Source organism: Neopsephotus bourkii, unplaced genomic scaffold (assembly GCF_033783945.1).
Source record: "Neopsephotus bourkii isolate Nb327-2 ecotype Australia unplaced genomic scaffold, CSIRO-AGI_Nbou_v1 NB_53, whole genome shotgun sequence".
Taxonomy (NCBI): Eukaryota; Metazoa; Chordata; class Aves; order Psittaciformes; family Psittacidae; genus Neopsephotus; species Neopsephotus bourkii.
The window spans coordinates 7,061,863-7,081,651 of NW_026900570.1; the positions used below are offsets into that span (position 1 = coordinate 7,061,863).

A 19,789-nucleotide genomic window follows, 5' to 3' on the forward strand; every position below is an offset into this window, starting at 1 on the left:
ACCATAACTGAAAGTTGCACTTTGAAATACAAGAGTAAAGATGCACTTTAGGAAGTCAGTTTGCAGTTATGCACCCACTGCCATGTATGTCCTGTCCCCTCACTGAACAGGGTCTGCTTGATCTATGACAAAAACCTAGAGAGCAGAACTCTCCCAGGTGATTTTTTTTCCTTTAATTTTCTTTGAAGTTATTGCTTAAATCAGGCATTGAATAGCTATTTCTGGAGATAGCTTGATAGCAATCTAATTTTTTTCTACAATAGTTTGATTCTCTGAACTGATCTGAGGAATTGAAATGAGACTTCTGTGAACATTAGTCCTTTCTGGGAGAAAGAGATTAAGAAAAATGTAACATACTGTGTAATCAGCTTTCTTGTGAAGAGTCGTTACCTAGGCAGTTTAAAAAATTGCCACACATCATGAGAGATGCTGATTAGTTTACATTAGAAAGAATTGGAATAATGTAACTTAAAAATATGTTTACTGACTTAGAACAGCTGCAAAATCTTAACCTTTAAGTATTATTTTGACATCTATTAAGAACACCTAATCCTTATCCCACGATGATTTATTTCGAGTGTTTGGAATCTTTCCAAGGACCTACAGCTATGCTTTTGAAGGAATCCTTGAACTATACTCAAAAACTTTATTAACTCATCCATGTGCACATTCCTGCATTTTTCTGGGCCAGCGTTCAGTCTGTGTTCATAGAGGCAGATGTTTGATGTTAATAGAATCCTGGAAAGCACAGGCAAAACTTTTTTCCTTTTTCTTAGAAGAAATAGATGTGTGTGTCGACTTTATAGGATAACATAGTTTTTTTAAAAAAGCAGCTTTCTTTAAGCATCTCCTTCAAACTGTAGGTGTTTTACTAGTTAACTTTCTAATCTCCCTAACACATATCAAACTTTGTTTCTTCAAGTGGTTTCTTGTGGGATGATTTCCAGTCTACCTTTATGCTGCCCTTTTCTGCTCAACTGCTTCAGATGCCTGTGCTGTGCACACTTCGCATTCGCTCTGTATTAGCTTGCACTAATCTGCATTTCTTCAAAGAGCATTGTGCCAATGCAACCCCAGTGCACTGTTGTGGTACGTACAGGATACCCACCCCCAAATAATCTCACCAATTGTATATACTTGGGCCAATGGACAGCCAAATGTACCATCACATACAAGGAGTCATTAGCAGAGCAATCCAAAGACAAGGAATGTATCACTCACACTTGTACCACTGCTTCAGGCCTATGAAAGTTGTCTGCAGCTACATGAGGCACGTTCCCGCTTTGAGGAGTTTTGCGTACCTATCTGTGTGTTGCCTGCTACTATTAGCAACAATGTGCCAGGCACAGACTTTAGCATTGGTGCTGACACTTCCTTGAATGCTATTGTGGAGGTAAGACTGCATATCTTTTTAAAAGTCAATTAAAAAAGTTTTAAAAGACAATAAAATGCTTAAAATGAGGATACGTACAGACCTTGAAATGTCTAGTTTTCTAAAATAATTCAGTTACTGGGTTTTTTTTTTTGTTTATAGTTAAGAAATTTTTGAAAGGTAATTAAAGATTAACCTTATAAAAATTCATTATGTTGTATGTTTGACTTCTGGGGAGTCTGTTTTGTTATCCAGGATTGCTGCATTAGTGCTTAGGGCATTTGCTTTTATCGAGAATAAAATAGTTCGCTTGCGTTGATTTTGATTTTTATCTTATGTATCTCCTCAGCATTATTCAGGTGAAAGAAGAAAGGGCATTTTTTATAAATAAGTGCCACATTATTCCAGTGAGTCTAGTGCAGTAGAGCTTTCTAAGTACATGGTTAACATTAAACACGTGAATAATCCCATAGACTGCATTAAGTTTAACGTGTATTAAGTGCATATAAATGCATGCATAGTATAAGCAGTTAAGGCTGTCACTGGTGTCACTGTAACTGAACAATATAAGGCCAGAGCTTGCTATGAATGAGTATTCAGTCAGAACAATCAGTTTTCTAGTTCTAGTCTGCCACAGCTTTTTCCCTTGGGTAAAACTGCTGTATGAACTCTTTTTCTTCGCTGTCCTATTGAGTCTGCTGGAGCCACTGCAAAGAGAACTGAGTTGAGGTATAATGTAGACAAGAGAATAAACCTCTTATGAGCTCTGGGTTTTATCAAGCCCCTCATTATCAATCTATCTATCTGTCTAACTAATTTTGTAGTATTTGGCCAAGAAAGTTAGAAGTCCAGGGGTTTGAGAAATGCAGATTTTTTTCCTGCTTGGATACTGTGTTATTTATTTATATGGAATGAAGAAGCCCCAGTTGATAATTGAAAGAGCAGTGGATTACATTCTGTCCTAGTCTTCCCTGGGGTGAGGCTGACTTAAGATGTGGTGTGGGTGAACTATAGCAGTACATTTATAGGCAGGACGCAGTTACTTTCACCACTCTATTAGCTGCTTCCCCCTCAGGCTGACATTTATAGAAGTAGGTTAAGTCAGTTAATTGTGACTGATACCACTTCTAATAGTGATCTACCTATAAAAGAGAAAACATGAAGACATAATGGGAAAATATATTGCTGCTTCCTTGTATTTCACTGGTTGTATTATTAATTGCAATTTGTACAGCTTTCAGTAATGCTGTCAGTAAAAATAAAATAAAAATGGTATCTATTGTATTTCACTATGGTTAGAACGTTTATGCTAACAATACCATGCTATTCAGTTGGTGAAGTTTTGTATATCACGTTTTTTTCATGAAGCTGTATCAGTTCTATGAAAGCTCAGCAAGCATTGGAATTCCAGAGAGTCTTCCAAAGATTCACCATCCCTTTATGTTCAAGCTTCAGAAATCTGCATCAGGCACTTGAGCTTTGGCCTTTGCTGCCTGTGGGGTTCAGTATGAATTAGTGATTCTTTAAAGTTAGTATGTGCCATTTTTTTATTTTGGTGTTTTCATCACAGTCATTCTGAGAGAGGAAGAATAGTAGAAAGTTTCTACTATGCATCTTGTATAGCCAAGGATAGAAATTCTCCTCAATGAATCTAAAGTGGGTAGTCCCAAACACAACTATTACTTATGTCCTTGCTTAGAACTTGAAGCTTCTCAAAAGGCAGAAAATTTTGTTCTACTACCAGCAGCTGGCAAGCTGTTTTAGAAAGCTTGGAATTTACAAATGGTTTTGGTTTCTCAAAATGAGGGAGATGAATGTGCATTTATTTCTTCAGTGTCTAAAGCTAAGATATTTATTTTTTTTATAGTATAGGCTAAACACATTGTATCCATCCAGTTCCAAAGACCTTGTTTAAAAAATGAGTTAAAATTGGTTCAGTGTTGCACCTGCCACTATTTAAATTAATGGATTTTAATAAATTTGTTCCTGCTTACCATATGCCAGAAGCCAGTATTCTACAAAAATTCTCATAAAACCACATCTGGAAGAAGAAAGTAAAGTGCTTGAGGTCATTGTAACTCCTAAACAAGTAAAAGAAATTGACATTTTTAAAATGTGTGTGTATATATTTGTGTGTATATGTATACACGTAACATGCACATATGCAAATATATAAATATGTATAAATGAAATTACGTGTATCTTTTGGTAGCTGGACACAAATGAATCCATACATTGATTTTAGTCCTTCAATGCATTAAACCTTTCTATGTTAGAAGTTCTAGTTTTCTATTATTATACATTTTCTCACGTATCAATTCGTTATTTGTTCTGTAGTATGTTAGGTGTATTTTTAAAAAGCTGTATTGCTCATGATCTTAGTTTCAACTTGAAGTGTTATTTTCAGTTAGCTGAATTGAAGGTTCTGTGTAAGTATCTGTGAAAGAGAAATAAACATTACAGCATCTGCAGTTACTCGGAAAATCAGTAAGTCATGGGGATTTTTTGACTGTATCATAATGCAGGTTTCAAGATGATGAACTTCACAGGTATTTCTTGTTTAATTTCTTGTTTTTACTAAGCAGGACTGGTTTAGGGACAGTCCGTCAGTTTCACGCTATTAAGTTTCCTATGTCCTGCCATGCTGGAGATTTTCTCTGTTATTTTCTAAGTCTTCTAGCTCTAATAAATATTGGTGTTAATTGGTGGCATGTAAACTACAGACTCTTTGTAGAGAACATTCTGTATGGTGGTCAGAGTCAGATGCAAGTGGAGATTACAGTCTTTTTATAGTATGTTTTTATCTACTCATAAAAAAAGCATTAAAAATGTGCCATTAGTGCTTGAAAGAATGGTATTTATGTGGATATCATTTTTGCAGAGGAAACAGTAGGGCAATACATGCTCAGAACTTTAGGTTTTGAAATTGTACCTTAAGTATGGTTGGGAATGCAGTGAATTTTAAAATCAATACTAAGAGAAAATAAACTCTTCAGTAACAAGTTAAAGCAAAGTTAACCAGAACTGGTTAAAAAGCTTCATTTTATCTATTTGTATCTCTGTTAGAAGACTATCACAACTTTTAATTCCACACACAAACCAAAATTAATTATTGTTTTAGTATTTCCGGGAAGCAAAAAAACAAGATATAATAGTAGCAAAACATTTTACTTTTACTGTTCAGTGTATGATGTATAAGAATTACTTTATTTGGTAAATGTTATAGTTTAATGCGTTATGGTATTTTTTTAATATTTTTATAAATGCTTCAGATTCTTTTGCCAGTAAGTGATGGAATGTTGCATGAAATCTAAAACCATAAAAATTCAGGGTTTTTTTTATTTAAACTTACAGTAGCTTGTCTTTGCCTAGACGTGTGATCGCATCAAGCAGTCAGCCAGTGGTACCAAGCGTCGTGTATTCATCATCGAGACCATGGGTGGTTACTGTGGTTATCTGGCTAATATGGGGGCCCTTGCAGCAGGAGCTGATGCTGCATATATCTTTGAAGAACAGTTTGATATTCGAGAACTCCAGGTATACAACATTAGAGATGTTTTTCTCATTTTTAAGTAGATCCTAAAATTGTTATATAGCATAATGTGTATATTTGAAGTAGATGGCTCATAACAAAAGTTAGTTTTGATTGTATCTAAAAGCTGTGCTTGTTTGCACTTCGGTATAGCGCCAGTTATGCCATATTATGTACAAGAACATGTACCCGAACATGTACCCACTTAACCCTTGGCATCAGGTTCACTTAAATGACAAAATCACTGTATTAGCCATGTTACTAGATTGTTTCATTTTTGGTCTTCTGATGGAAATCCAATTTACATATAAATGAATAGACTTAGGCAGGATTTTATTTTTTTTTTTTAAACAAACCCACAAAAAGCAAATGGGGGAGGGAAAGAATACTTTTGTGATGCTGCCTTAGTTTATTGTGTCAGAAGGCCATTCAGGTTAGGAACTGAGCAGTCTATAAGGTGTATTAGGTACTGGCTTTGATAGCACAACCATACAAAGCATGTCTGAAGGTGTTACTAAAGTAAAGATCTTTAAGGCTTTAAGGATTACATATTAGAATGTAAACTGATACAGAACTACGTGTGGTCATCAGCAAATACAAAGCTAAAAAGGCAGAAATTTCCTGAAAGGAAGAGAAACGTGAAATTTCCTGAAGGGAAAAGAGATGTGAAATGAATCCTAATTCCTTCCCACACATTTCTCAGTGGCGCGTACTCTTCATGTGATATAGGGGTGTACCAGCACAGCAGTATGTCACTATACAGTGACTTTTACAAGGACTGGGAGTAAAGGCAAGCTGTGATTTTTTTATTTTTTTTTGGCAATTTCTGCATTTTTATGTATGTTGAGGTTACTCAGCTCAGTGCTGTACCAGTATAGCATACAAAACCAACTTTGTGTTGCGATTCAAATCATTTAGTTGTGATGTAGAAGAAATTTTAACCCAGGATGAATAGCTGTACACAGTATGTTATCCTGGGTCTCCAAAAACATATTGACTCTTTGAATTTGAACATAATACTTAATGTAGAATTCTTTACAGAAGCTCTCAGGAGATGTAGGCTCATTAAAGTTGTTTTATATTTCTGTATGGCTTATTAAAAATTCTTTTGTTGTTTCTAGGCTAATGTGGAACACTTGACTGAAAAAATGAAAACCAGTATCCAGCGTGGTCTAGTGCTGAGGTAAGTAAAAGTAATTTTCACAGTGATGAAAATCATCAGTGATGCAGAGCACTTCCAGCCAGGTAGGCTGTTGGTCCACTTGCAAAGACACTCTGAGTCTGTGTTCCTTGATTATTCCTTTAGAGTGAGATTTTTAGTAAAGCTGTTGCTGCAGAAGGTAATTCTGCTGGCTGTCTAGAAGCTGAAGTCCAAAACTTCCTTCTTTCTATGTAAATATATTTGCTTATAATCTTAATTAACATACATGTGTACCCATATAGTATGGGCTTTACTATAAAAACCCTGTGTAGATTTTAGGAGGTAGCCACACAATAAAATAGCTTTCAAAAATCAAAACATGTTGTTTAGTATGTTTAAAAATTACACCTTCTTAGGCAGCCTGAATCAGACTGTAGCTTCTCTCTTGAGCATTTCAATCTGCCAAATAGCAAATGGCTGAAAGAGGAATACCACAGTAAGTTGTATGGGGATACCATTGTATTTGTTCATGTTCTATTATATGGTTAGGGTGCAAAAATACACTATGTTTCCGATGTCGTTAAGGAATAAACTAAGTTGCTATTCGTTATTCATGCTTCTATCAAGGGCAAAATGATGACATTGGATACTGATGACTTTTAATGCATTTTTTTTCTTTGCATAATGAACTTGTCAGACCTAAAATGGTATTTTTCACTATCGTATTCAACAATTAATTCCAAGTGATGTCAATTACTGCAATTACAATGTAGTAAAAGTAATGCAGACTTCAAAATCAGGAGCATGTTACATGGAAATGAACATATGTCATTAGATGAAAATATCCAATCCATGATTGCTGGTATCCAGAAAATGGGAAAACATCTCTCATTCAGTAGCTGTAAGGACATCGCCTACTTGCTAGTAAATTTGCTAACTGTATCTGGCCTTAACTGTTACAGAAATGAGAACTGCAATGAGAACTACACAACTGACTTCATTTATCAGCTGTATTCTGAAGAAGGAAAAGGAGTGTTTGACTGTCGAAAAAATGTATTGGGCCACATGCAGCAGGTAAAAAATTACCTTTAAATTACAGACGTGTATGAACAAAGAGCATACACTATTCAAGCATTTCAAGCAAGTCTGACTCAGGATTAAATAAAAAGTGTGGATTTTTTTTAGGTAACTTGTAAGTATTTGTTAGTAATTTCTTCTTAAAAGTCTAGGGGAAAAAAGGTATTAGATTCTTAAAGATTTTAATTTTTTATTCTTCTGCCTATATCAATAAACAGTTACACTTTCTAAGAAATAATACAGCTGTCATTATTGTAATACGTCTTTAGAACACAATCTGCCTATCTGTAATGTATCTGGCTTCTGAGCCCTGGAAGATAGGAGATTTCATTAAGAAAATACGTGCAGGTGGATTGTTCTTGTAGAACAGACAGTAGGAAGCTACTCCTTGTACTTCTGTCTCACCACACTGCTTGACAGTGGGCAAATAGTAAGCTTCTCTAATTTGGCCACACTAATCACTAAGACTAACGTAGAGTGAAAAATAACATGTAGAGCCAAATGTCTTAAGTAGTATTAGTGAAACAACAGTCTTTCATTTTAAAGTTTTCAAGTTATATGCATATTCCCCTTAGTCATATTTTTAGATTATTCAATGCTGAGGTTGGCACTTTCTGCATAAAATTTAGCAAGCCTTATTTTGAAGTCCAAGACCAGCATTAGTCAAACAATCTGTTTAGATCTATTTGTAACTACTTCACATGATTTCAGTCCCATCTGCTGCATTGAAAATGGACAAAAAAGTCAGACTTTGTATAACAAACCAACCCCAAAGCTGAAAATAACCAATTCTGTTCCCAGAACACTATAAAGGCTGCTGTAATGCTTGGAGTGAAAGCAGACAAAAAAATACAAAACAAACCAAGACTGGTTCAATAACTAAAGTAACCTGCACTCAATTTTCACACAGGGTGGTGCACCTTCTCCATTTGATAGAAACTTTGGGACAAAAATATCTGCAAAAGCTATGCAGTGGATCTCCAAAAAACTGAAAGAAACCTACCGCAAAGGTGAAGAAGTATTTGATGCTCTCTCTTTTACTGTCTTTGATATCAGTATGTAAGACTACTATTTTGCAAACATACGAATGTGTATTAGTTCATTAGTCAATATACTTCTTCCCTCTTGATTATCTTTTTATTGTTCAGTAATGGCTTGCTGTGCTTCCTCAAGTGAAGTCAGTAATTCAGAGAGCTGTTTTCTTGTCTTTCTCTAAGAAAATGCTAATATGATTGCAGTTTTCATTGCATGAAGGAATTGGTGGTTATATAGTTACATCTGTTCTTCCTTTTTGTTTCATGGTGGCTACATGGGAGACAGAAAAAGGTAATATGTCTTCTTTGGGAATTTTTGTAAATCACTGTTTACTAAAATCTAATTTAAAACTGAATGTTAAAGTTCAGTCTTATTATTGCTTAGTCACACAATTTTCACTGTTAATCACCAAAGCTAAACTAAAAAAAAATGAAGATCTCCTAACCCTATCAAAGTACTAATTGGTATTTTATCACTGCATTAAATGTTCAGTAACTGAAATTAAGCTACTGTTAAGCTTTCTATTCAGATTAATTACAAAAAAAATGGCATGGCATTTGCCCTTACTAGTGAGTAAGAAAGATCCTGAATTATTTCATTCTTTTTAGGAAAAGTATTTGCCAACACCGATGACTCAGTCTGTTTGCTGGGAATGCGTAGACGCAACCTCGTTTTCCAACCTGTGGCTGAGCTTAAGACTGAAACAGACTTTGTGTACGTATACACTGCTTCCATTTTAAACATCTCTGCACAGGCTTCCTTTCACCACATCAAACGAACTTCTCTGCACTGCTGACACACAGCATTTGCTGGCACTTTCACTGCACTTTTGCCTCTGGCCTATATTCAGCCGGCAATTCACTTCGATTGTTCACTTGTCTTTTCTAATAACTCCTCCCTTTTAGCTTTCTTTTCATCCTCTATACTTGGAAGTTTCTTGTTATGAATTCTGGGATTCCTCTGTTCTTTTAAGTAACTTTCTTGTAATTCTTTCATAAAACACTCATAAATCTAAGCTCTAATGCCTAGAATTACTTTACTTCTGGTACCCTTTAGTGGGGCAGCACTTTTATGCCAAATTCAATATTACACTTACCTATATAGAACATCTTCCAGTAAAATCTCTTCATTCCTTCAGTATTGTGACCTTATTTCTCCCCATTTTGGGACAATAAATATATCACATCCTGTCTATAAGGAATGCCATTACTGTTGGTATTGTCCAGTGTGTTTGTCTTAGCCACTAAGTAGATCACCTGATGTTTTTTCCCCATCACACCTCTCACACAGTCACAGGATTCCCAAGGAGCAATGGTGGCTGAAGTTGCGACCGCTGATGAAAATCCTGGCCAAGTACAAGACTAGTTACGATGTCTCAGACTCAGGCCAGCTGGAGCATGTTGCTATGCACAGCCCAAAGGAGGCAGAAACCGGAGCTATCTAAAGGCATCACTTCTAGATTATTGTAATAGATGCACATTGTGAGTAACAATGCTTTAGAATCATTACAGCTTTGTTTTGTAACATTTAAATTATTGTACCAGCACTTTATGTGAAATGAGATGTTCAGATGTCACACAGAGATTTTGTCCTGTATTTGTGTTATGTTTGAAACAAACCCTAGCATCTAATGGATAAACACCAGTTACCGATACTACCCTTTAAGAGCAAGTGCAGCACCGTTTCTATGCACTCTGTAAGTTACTCATCTCCTGCACTTTGATTCAGAGTACTTACACCCAAAAATAGGTGTAGATGGCTAGCTTTGTGTTGAGTTACAGGATGTGCTTAATGTATCTGAAGTGAAATAAAATTCTGCTGCAAACATCATGAGCGATGTGTCAGGAATTGTATTCACTTGCTTTTAGACAGCTGGGGGAATAATGCTTCATGAAGTATCCACCGTGTGCTCCAGTGAAAGAAAAAACCCCCTGCCCTATTGATGCAGCCAGCAGTCACAATACCAAATGCTGGTTGTGTTGCTTCAGAATTGGACTTAGAACTCAGAATCATTTCTTCTTATATAGGCTTAAAACTTATTTTTAAGGGGAAGCAGTGGTGGGAAGCAAGCTTTAAAAACATGAGATCCATGAGGGTGTAACTGTGGCCTTTGGTTCATGATTCCTTTCTCTCAGCTTTTTCAAGACTATTAAAAAAAACACACTGATGAAAAGCAGTAAAAATGTTTCTTCATGCAAGCTTATCTGTTAACTACACCTTCACAAAATTTAAGCACTAGACAGTGTCATATCAAAATGTTGCCCAAATTGGCAAAATAAACTGAACTTAAAATACACTAATTCATTAGTGATGTGCCCACTACCCTGCCATTCACTACACTCTCAGTGTGATGCGAGGTGGAATGTACTGTCACGTACAGGGCTTCTGGTTGTAGGTGGTTTATGCAAAGGAAGCTGGAATTATCACACCAAAGAATGAAATCTGTCAGTATGAGAGACATAATTCTTTATATATCCAACAGCAAGCATGATTTCAAACAAACACCATTTAGAACTCTAGAGGTTTACATGTACAAAAATATTTAATTTATATAGTATTCATATGCAACTGGGAGAGTGAGTCTTCAATAAAATATTAAGGTCTGTCTGTGCCATACAGCATGTACAATACTTGCTCTCAAACACTGGATGGTTAGAAAATTTTTCCCATAGTTATTTCAAGAAGGACAGCTTTTAACTGTTTTTTTGGACACTGTTAAAAGCAGCAGTAAGCATTTAGGTTGGACCATAGCACTGTTAACAGTTACTAAAAAGCCTAATGAGATAGTCACACAGATTGGCTTGTTATTAGCTTGGATGTTCATCAGGAATTCATCGTTTGACCCAGGAGGGATCTTTGGTGATATCTGCATTCTCTGGGCCAAGCACAGCTTGACCACGAGTGCTCTTCCCAACTGCAAGGTACCTGTAAGAAAAAAACAAACAACCAAGGTGCTGCATTCAGTTATCCCTAACTTTGCCACATACTAAAAAAATACTCCCACCTCAGTAACAGCACTGTTTGATACGTACCTCCATCTGCTTTCACAGCATCTTTTGGATTTACAGTGTTTTTTTCTCACTCAGCATGATACAATAGTCTCCTAAAGCACAGTCCTAACTATTCTATCTCCTTACCCCGGTTTTCTTCCATAGTGGAATTTGCAAGTCTAAAGAAGCACAAAATGTTATGGGCCCAGAAGCAGCAGCTTATAAAGCCGGGAGCTGATGTCTGAGGGAACTCTCCAGGCAGTTTCTGGACCTTTCACAAGCAAAACAATCACCTACAAAGTCAGAATGTAGGAGGGAGTTCCATCTGCTAGAATGCCATAAACAGGGCATAATTAACATCTCTCTCTATATTGTAAAAGCAAATAGTGGAAGTGTATGAAAGGCCAAGCAAAGAAATCCTAGAAGTCTACGACAACTTTCACAAACTGTTTTCAGATTATGCTTTAGTTCCATTTTTCAATGTTTTCCTCAATTGAGCAAACTTACTTGTTTGATACATCAACCAGGTTACCACTGTTGACTGCAAAAAGTTGTTCCCTGTGCGACTGCTTCTTTTCATCTGAAATCCCATATAAGAAATTATCCATTCCTAAGGAATAAACAAAACAAACTCAAACATGGTATTGGCACCCTGAATAATCTCAGTGACACCTTAGTGCAAGCTAAGACCAGTACATGTCCTAGAAGGGAAGAATAGGCCCCCCATTGGGCCATTGTTCTGAAACAGTATCTAAATGTCAATCAAAAAGGTCAGAAATGGGTAAAAATTAATTTTCTGAGGTGGTCAGAGTTTCCTATTTAGGGGAAAAAAAAAGAAAAAAGATTCATACTCTTATTTTGGCAAGGGATTTAGTTTGTCAAAAACCTGAATGTAAGGGTGGCCCAGAAAACCTAAATACAGAATCAGAATAGTTTGGGTTGGAAGGGACCTTAAAGATCATCTAATTCCAACATAGATCTTATGTAGGCCCCATGTCAGAATGATACTGTAGGAAATCTAGAGGCACTTGGTATTTTTGTGTACCTAAATCTCCAGAGTAATTCTTTAATTCTCTTTAAAAGTTTCAATACTTTCTAATAATATTTCAGCTAAAATGTATTTCATGAAGTATTTTTTAATTGTGGTTTATAAGAACAAACTCCTCTAAGATTTGCAATCAATTATATGTGCAACACAAAGATTTGATCACCTGTCTGTGCTACACACAGAAATCTGCATCCTAATGCTTTAAATGCTTTTGTTGGAATACTTGCCTATGGTATTTTAATATGACTATTAATATTATAGGTTCCTGAACAGAGAACTCCCAAACGATCACAGCCAAGCTTTCTGTGAAGCAAATAACCATGGGGTAAAAAAGGGCAGCTTGGGAGGACATCTGGCTATTAGCCCCATCTCTGGCCCCAAGCAGGGCTGGGTTCTAGGCTATATAGGGCTGTTTTAAGTCCTCACAAATAACAGTAGAAGGCCACAGGTATTTCTCTCTGCAACAGTTTCCAGGCCTGCTGAACAACGTTCTTTTCAGTGTTTCACTAAATTTGCTATAGCTCTGTTAAGATGCTTATTCAAACATCAAAGACTGCAAATCATTGCTCTCACAAATGCCAGTATTCCATATGCATTTCACCCATAAGCGCCTAAAACTAGTTACCTTTTCAGCTGCCCAGACAAAAACCAAGTTCCATCAAGTGAATGTCAGCTTCATTTTTTTAAGTTTTCTTTTTAATAAGTTAGTGTTAATACAAGTACACGTTAAATAATGTTAATTTTAATCTTTTATGTATAGAAAATGAATGTATTCTAACTCAGCAAGTTTTGAACTGAAATTAAGCTGAGAATGGGGGAGGGAGGGAAGGAGGAAAAAGTGAGGAAAGCAAACCAGTGTGAGCAAACTGAAAAGATGTGAAGATACTGCCAAGCCAACAGAAGTATGCAGATGCATAAAGAGGGTAACACCCTCCACCACAGCAGACAGACTTTTAGGCTTTAGCTTCTTCTAAAAAAGCATGCACAAAAGGCCGGTGACATCAATCTTCAACAGGTGTACTTGTGTCAGGAAAATAATCCTACAGTGTTACCAAATCAGAAAAATCAATATTGCCTTTTATTTGCTTGCATTCAATGCCGTTTCCAAGCCTTGAGTTGTTTCCTTAATTTACACCCAGCTGTAGCTGTATTCACCTGACATTAAGGAGCCACATGAATACAGATACTTCAACAGAGCCTGAATGCATGTGGTGTTTCTGAAAGGAAACAACAGGAAGTGACTGCTTTGTTGAAACTGCAATTGTCTTACATGTGCCAAGTACAAATCCTACCCTATCATGCAGTTTAGCAAACTATTTTCTTCCCTTTAACCTTAAATAAAAGCAAAACATTGACAATGCTGGGGAGCTGATGAGAATGTACCTTTATCTGAAGGAGCTACTGGTGCGTCTACAGCAGCAAATACTGCTAGCTTCGCTTCATCTATATCTTGCTGTGTGAATTCTCCAGATTTGGCCCATTCAACTGCTTTTTCAAATGTTTTCAAGGTGGACAAGGAATTCGGGTCTCTTAGAAGGGGAAAAAAAAATCAAAACTGCTTTGTTCTCATTCATAGTTACTGTACATCATACATACATACATGGATGGGGATTAAACCAAATGATAAACTTATTTCTTATGTACAAGAAAAGGTTTCTTTTGTTTTTTAAGAAATAAATGTTATGTGTGCAGAGAACTAGTATTAAAAAAGCCGGTAAACCATTGTTTACCATGTGCTATCATTTTGCTTCAACAGCTTCATAACCATAACTGCCACTAATATCAACAACAAGTCATATTTATGATATGTCCTATCTTCTCTTAAGTTACTTTTCCTGCCACACCTGCTTTTGCTCTCTGTAAAACAGGTGCAACAGGTTAACAACTATTGAAATAGTAATCAGGACAAGTTCTACCATGCTGAAGCTCCACAGAGAGGCAAAGCTGCTCAAATTTTAGCTAGGAATCCAACCAAATGCTGTGCTGTCTTTGTCATAGGAAAATTATTTAAACGAGGACTGTAGCCATATTTTTAGTGGGGATCAACCTTCAATACCTCCATTTCAAATTTCATCCAAAAGGGCTTTAGTAAGGCCAATGAAAAGTAACTGTTCTAAACTGGCAAAAAAAGAGAAGAAAAGAAGGGAGAAAGCAGTTCTAAACTTATCACCAGCCATGCTTTCTGCTGAACCTCTGATGATTCCAGCCAGTTACCAAAGGAAGCTGTGTATTTTCAGGCTCAGGTCATCAAGGACCAACATTATTCTACTTGTCTCAAATTTAGAGTAGTCTTGCATTCCCTTTTTCAGAACCTACTCAACCCAGGAAGCAGCAAGTGAAACCCAGTTTTACATAACCTGGTAATGGGACAGCAAACACCTAAGTACAGAAACACAATAACAGTTGCTATCAGCAGAGGTAAGTTTTCCCCAGGATGCAAACCAGAGAAAGTAAGGAGGGGTTTATTATACACCTTAAGCAATTAATCTTAACATCATTAGCACTGAATCACTTTCTTGCTGTGTCATTCCTTTTACTGCACTCAGTCTTGAAAGAGAACTACCATCAAGACAAAATTAAGACACATGCAAGTGCAGTCAGTAGTCCCCTCACACATGAACAAGAAAGAATGAACCCACTGTTACCTGTAGGAGTAGAAAGTGAATATGCCATTGTGACTAAGTTTAGCACCTCCACCATAAGCCCCTCCCTTCTCTCTGATTTCTCTATGTAGGAATTTAGCTGTCATCAACCGTGCAAGAATTCGAAGGCTGTAATGAGAGAAACGGCAACAGCAAAGATGTTAAATGAACTGGACAACAGTAATGTTCTCAACGTTCACAAAGATCCCCATTTGCATTGTTTTGCTTCTTGTAATCTACAACAGTAATGATAACACTACTCAATATTTAATAGCAGCTGAATAATGTGACACCGTTCTAAGAGTAGCACTGCTTTGGAACATTTCTTCACTATTTCCATGCATTTCACTTTAATGAAATACAAGAGCAGCTTCCTAAACCTTGTTACATGCAGTAGGACTGCCAACTCAGATGCATCCAAGTAGGCAGGGCGTTCTATTCCAAAGTCAGGGAACAGTAGCCCCTCATTATTTAATCTCAACATTTACTAAAAAGAGGGCATCTCCGGGCCAGGCCACACAAAGGTTGCTCCATTAAGATTCTGTGACAAATGCACTGCAAAGCATTTTCTCTTGACACTCCATTTTCTGTGTTCAACCTAACACTCCATTTTGTTTTGTGCTGTGTAACACACACAGAAGCTCCTTGCTGGTTCTGCTCTTACCTTGCATAATCTGCAGCTGTGTAGGGAACAGTTCGAATGCATTCCCCAACATAGTACACTGGGAAGGGAAGTACAAAATGGGTCTTCATCTGACACGGTTTGAAAGTAGGATCCTAAGAGAAAAATGCATTTGTGTCACAGTTAAGAGTGGTGAGATGATTTATCTATTTGAGAACTCAAGACTTTTCTGGAACTATGCAATTCTGCCAAATACACACACACACAATTGCTAAAGCTGCCTCTTGACCTACACCGCAACCAGTGACATCTCACTTGTGCCCACATCAGTCCAGTACACAAAACTGTCTTGGAAACTAATGCATGCGGACACCATACACATCAGCTACTCATCCTGGCACAGCAGCTTCTCAGTTGCACAGATCTTACAATATTACCAAAAAGTTTTGACTGGCTGCTGTGTCTTCACTTTGATTGAAACAAGTCTTCCTAACTCTCCACTTCTATGTCCACATATGTAGATGGTCACCACATCGTATTTCAGTACATCTCTCAATTTTAGATACTGAAAACAGATTAAGAAACTGAAACCCACAAAAAAGAAAAAAAACAATCTACTTATGAACAGCAGCAGCGACATGAATTTCTGCTCAAACATCCCCTGCAATAAACGCAATTCTTCCTTACAACCTCCTGTCAAAACCTCCAGTCCTCTTTATGTCTCCAGGCCTCTGTAGCACTCACTTCTTTGTCTCTTTCACACATATTCCTGCTTGTGTGGGTACTTAAGCATGAGCAGAGCATTACACATTTCCACAGTAGCTATTACCCCCCCACCTCCCCCGTTTCAATACCCCTAAGGTTTTCCTAACTTGAGACCCATGCCGCAGCCTCTAACACAACTCTGGCTGGTGGGGCCAAGCAGAGCAGCGTATCTGTCACTGGTCAGCAAGCAAAACCATGGGCTGAGCACTCTCTGCCTTCTCAAAGGAGGACTCAGGGTATGCAACAGTGGTTTTATCTTCTGTAGCCAAATACAGATTTTCCTTTTTACTTTATTGTCACTGATGCTCTTATGTTAGGTGTCACTGACATTCAGAATCATTATGGGAGGAGAGGAAAGAAAGGACTAACTGGGAGTGACACCACACCAGCCTGGTTCTGAAAGAAACCAGGCAAAAAAACAAATCACCTACAAGAGACAGCACAAGCGAGTATTTGCCTGCAGGCATGGATGTGGAGTTAGCTAAAAGATCTTCACACCAGAACCAAAGAGAAGACAACAAAAAAGACACAGGGATTAAGTTCAATCGCTAGTGTAAAGAAACAATTCAGAGGGTGGAACTGAAGGTCACCATATGTTTCAGTGGTGTGGTTCTAAACAGTAAACCAATCTGTAACAGCTTAAGACATAACAGCTTAGTATCAATAATAGCCCTATAATGCCACTATCCCCAACCAGCAATGCACTTACATTAACTAGCTTCCTTGTGATCTGTAAACCAGTAAGCATTTCCCTTCCCACAGGTGTAACCTCTGATGATTTCTGCAAGAGACCCAGCGCTCATATTAAAAGAAGATTTAACAATTTAGACCAAGACTAATATAAATGCAACCCCTACCACTTAAACCTCTTTGAAATTATCATCAGGCTGTGTCTTCACAAACATCAGCAAGCTACTCAATTACTTCTTCATATTTTAACTTCTAAGCAAATGCCAAATAAATTACCTTTCGAGAATAATTTGGCACCAAAAGACACCATGAAGATTAAATGAGTCCTGTGAAGTTTCATGCTATCATTTCCCTCATGGGTAGGGAGCTTACACAGCCTCATCAGAAATTAAGACAGATAAGCCTATTGACAGCCTTTGTCAACACTGCTGAATTTACCATTTTGTGCCAAATGTCCTGAACAACCAAATAACAAAATAAACTCTACGTAACTGAGGAACTGCACATCATGCCCCATTTCCTTTTGGCCAACATTTCAAGTGAAGTTCAGCTAAAAAAGAAACTGCAGTTTTATGCAACATAGATAGGAAGAATATCCCACATCCCACGCAAAAGCAGCGACCTCAGGGTAAGGCTTGACAGCTGATCTTCAGGATTACTATTGTCTACTTCATGGAGGTGAAGACAGCACCCGTGGCAAAACACACAGCAGCTTAGCACAGAGCTGGCTCTTGCAAACTTCTTCAGACATCTTTGTATGGACATACTGTCTGAGTTAAAACATCTTTACCTGATTGCATAGGTGTCTTTACGCAACATCGAGTCAACTGTATTTGATGCCCTAGTCACAAATGAAGTAATGTCTTACCTCAATCACATGGGGACGAACAGGTTTTCTTTCTTTTTTACTTCTAGCTATACCCCTTATAAATTTCTCTACTTCTTTAGCTGCTTCTGATATTTGCTGAGGTGCTGCATTCAGTGAACATCTGTTAAAAATACACACAAAGTTTTTAAATATGTTTTTGTGTTTTCAGGCTCTCCTTTATAATTTACACCCCTTTTTCTTAAACATTTTCTATGAAATCATCAGAAAGTTAGATCTGTGCTCACTGATAACCACTGCCACAGAAAAAAAAAAAAAAGCAATATATTCATAATCCAGTATTTGATGTGCCAAAAAAAAATTAGTCACAGTCCAATTGCTTTTCTGTTGTTTGCCCAAAAACACCTTTGAAACTAAAGTTTATCAGCAGCTGTCACACCACTTCCGTGCACAGGGCTGGACTACATTAGTTTTGCAAAATACAGATGTCTCACAAAGACACTAATGCCCTCTGTATTCTCACTTTACAGGCAGCCCTACCATGATTTTGAACAGTACAGGTATTTCCATTATTCCATTCACCATTTCACGCTTTGCAAAACAAAGCTTTCCAACTTATATGACTTCAAAAGGACCTACTTTTGGAACTTATCCATTGGACACCAAACACCTTAAAGTGCCCTCTTACGTTTTCCAACAAGCAGATTCCAGAATGTCCCTGTTTTCCTTTTGGGAGGGAAAAAGAACCCAAAACAAAATGAAAAAAAATGTCCAATGGGCATGTGCAAAGAAAAAAAAAAGTCGGGGGGGATGGGAAGGGGACAATTTTGAGTATTTCTATAAAACCCCAGAAAAGGCCATTTGCTCACTTTTGGTACAACAGGTACACATAAAATTTGCCTTAAGTTTCTCACACCTGTTAAATATTGAACAAAATAAGCCACAGCTACTACCTTGTAAATAAGGAGAATTTAAACTAGTAACATTTTTGTATTTTTCCCCACAGATGACCTGTTTCACGAAATCCCAGTATTCCATGAAGCACAAAATGCATATTCACAAGCCATGGCCTCTCTTTAACCAAAATGTCCCTTTTCTTTTTTAGCTGGAACTCACCTAATGTTGTCACTATTTAGTAAATACTTCTTAATGCGTGGTAGCTTGCGTAGTACTGGTTTAATATCAGACATTTCTGCTATTCTCTTCATGAGCTTCACCTGTGCAAGAAGAGAAGGCAGGAAGACTTCAGATTAAGCCAAATAGAAGAAAGGGCAAAACCAAGCACTGTAGTTCCAAAGTTGAGGATTTGGGCCTTGCTGAAGGACACCACAATCTCCTCACCTGATCCATCCCACTGAACATTTCTTGCAGTTCTCCAGAAGGTGTAAGGTTTTTGCTGGCTCTAATAGAGGCATATAAATGCCCAGAGTCTGGAATCCCATTTGACAGCTCCTGGGCAGTCTTCTTAACCAGCACTCTGAAATGCTCTTCCTCCTCAAATCGAGGGCTGAAAAAGAGTAGAAGCGGTCTCTGGATCTCATGCAAAAGCATACCAATGGAATTTATAATACATAATCATCCATCACCCCAAGTTCAACAAAGAGCTTTTAAACTACTGATTGTCCATTTACTCCACTATACAGTCATGCAAATGATGGAATACTTAGGTTTAGAAACTGAGAGCCACTAAAGATATAGCTATAAGAAGAAATCCCAAAGTAGGATCTCTAAGAGGAGAATGGTTGGGGGAAGAAGGGAAAATAGAACCCCAAAACACATGCAAAAACACAAACAAATGAAGCCCCATGTACTGTACTTGTTAAATATTTCACTCCATAAATGCATCATGTCTGGCAGATTTCTATCCAAGCACAGAGATGAAAAGAGCACACCCTGAAGGAAAAAATAAAAACAAAACACAAAAAAACCCCTTCACACAACACAACCAAAGCAATGGCCTGTGAAATGCACAGTAACTTTTAAATGAAAGTCATACAATGATGCCAACCTAATGCTACACATCACAAAACCACTTTAAGACAGGCTGTG

The 19,789-nt window shown here is 37.3% G+C and overlaps 2 protein-coding genes across 4 annotated transcripts in view; one reads left to right on the plus strand and one right to left on the minus strand.

The window, feature by feature from the left end:
• The window catches only part of PFKP (phosphofructokinase, platelet), a 44,630-nt gene extending 34,645 nt beyond the window's left edge, over positions 1-9,985 (plus strand). For 2 of the 3 annotated variants that reach the window (XM_061349828.1, XM_061349819.1), the window contains 7 exons: positions 1,241-1,393; positions 4,745-4,909; positions 6,026-6,087; positions 7,008-7,119; positions 8,033-8,132; positions 8,766-8,871; positions 9,448-9,985. In XM_061349828.1, the coding sequence (XP_061205812.1) occupies positions 1,241-1,393; positions 4,745-4,909; positions 6,026-6,087; positions 7,008-7,119; positions 8,033-8,132; positions 8,766-8,871; positions 9,448-9,601 (852 nt within the window). In that variant the 3' untranslated portion in view covers positions 9,602-9,985. The remainder of the gene's footprint in view (positions 1-1,240; positions 1,394-4,744; positions 4,910-6,025; positions 6,088-7,007; positions 7,120-8,032; positions 8,133-8,765; positions 8,872-9,447) is intronic. The other variant, XM_061349811.1, reaches the window with a different exon arrangement.
• Positions 9,986-10,600: 615 nt separating this feature from the next.
• The window catches only part of PITRM1 (pitrilysin metallopeptidase 1), a 30,426-nt gene continuing 21,237 nt past the window's right edge, over positions 10,601-19,789 (minus strand). The window contains exons 18-27 of the mRNA XM_061349797.1: positions 19,557-19,633; positions 19,082-19,247; positions 18,857-18,957; positions 17,783-17,903; positions 16,934-17,005; positions 15,502-15,614; positions 14,841-14,966; positions 13,579-13,724; positions 11,655-11,757; positions 10,601-11,082 (exon numbers count right to left, since the gene is read on the minus strand). Coding sequence (XP_061205781.1) covers positions 10,989-11,082; positions 11,655-11,757; positions 13,579-13,724; positions 14,841-14,966; positions 15,502-15,614; positions 16,934-17,005; positions 17,783-17,903; positions 18,857-18,957; positions 19,082-19,247; positions 19,557-19,633 — 1,119 coding nt within the window. The 3' untranslated portion in view covers positions 10,601-10,988. The remainder of the gene's footprint in view (positions 11,083-11,654; positions 11,758-13,578; positions 13,725-14,840; positions 14,967-15,501; positions 15,615-16,933; positions 17,006-17,782; positions 17,904-18,856; positions 18,958-19,081; positions 19,248-19,556; positions 19,634-19,789) is intronic.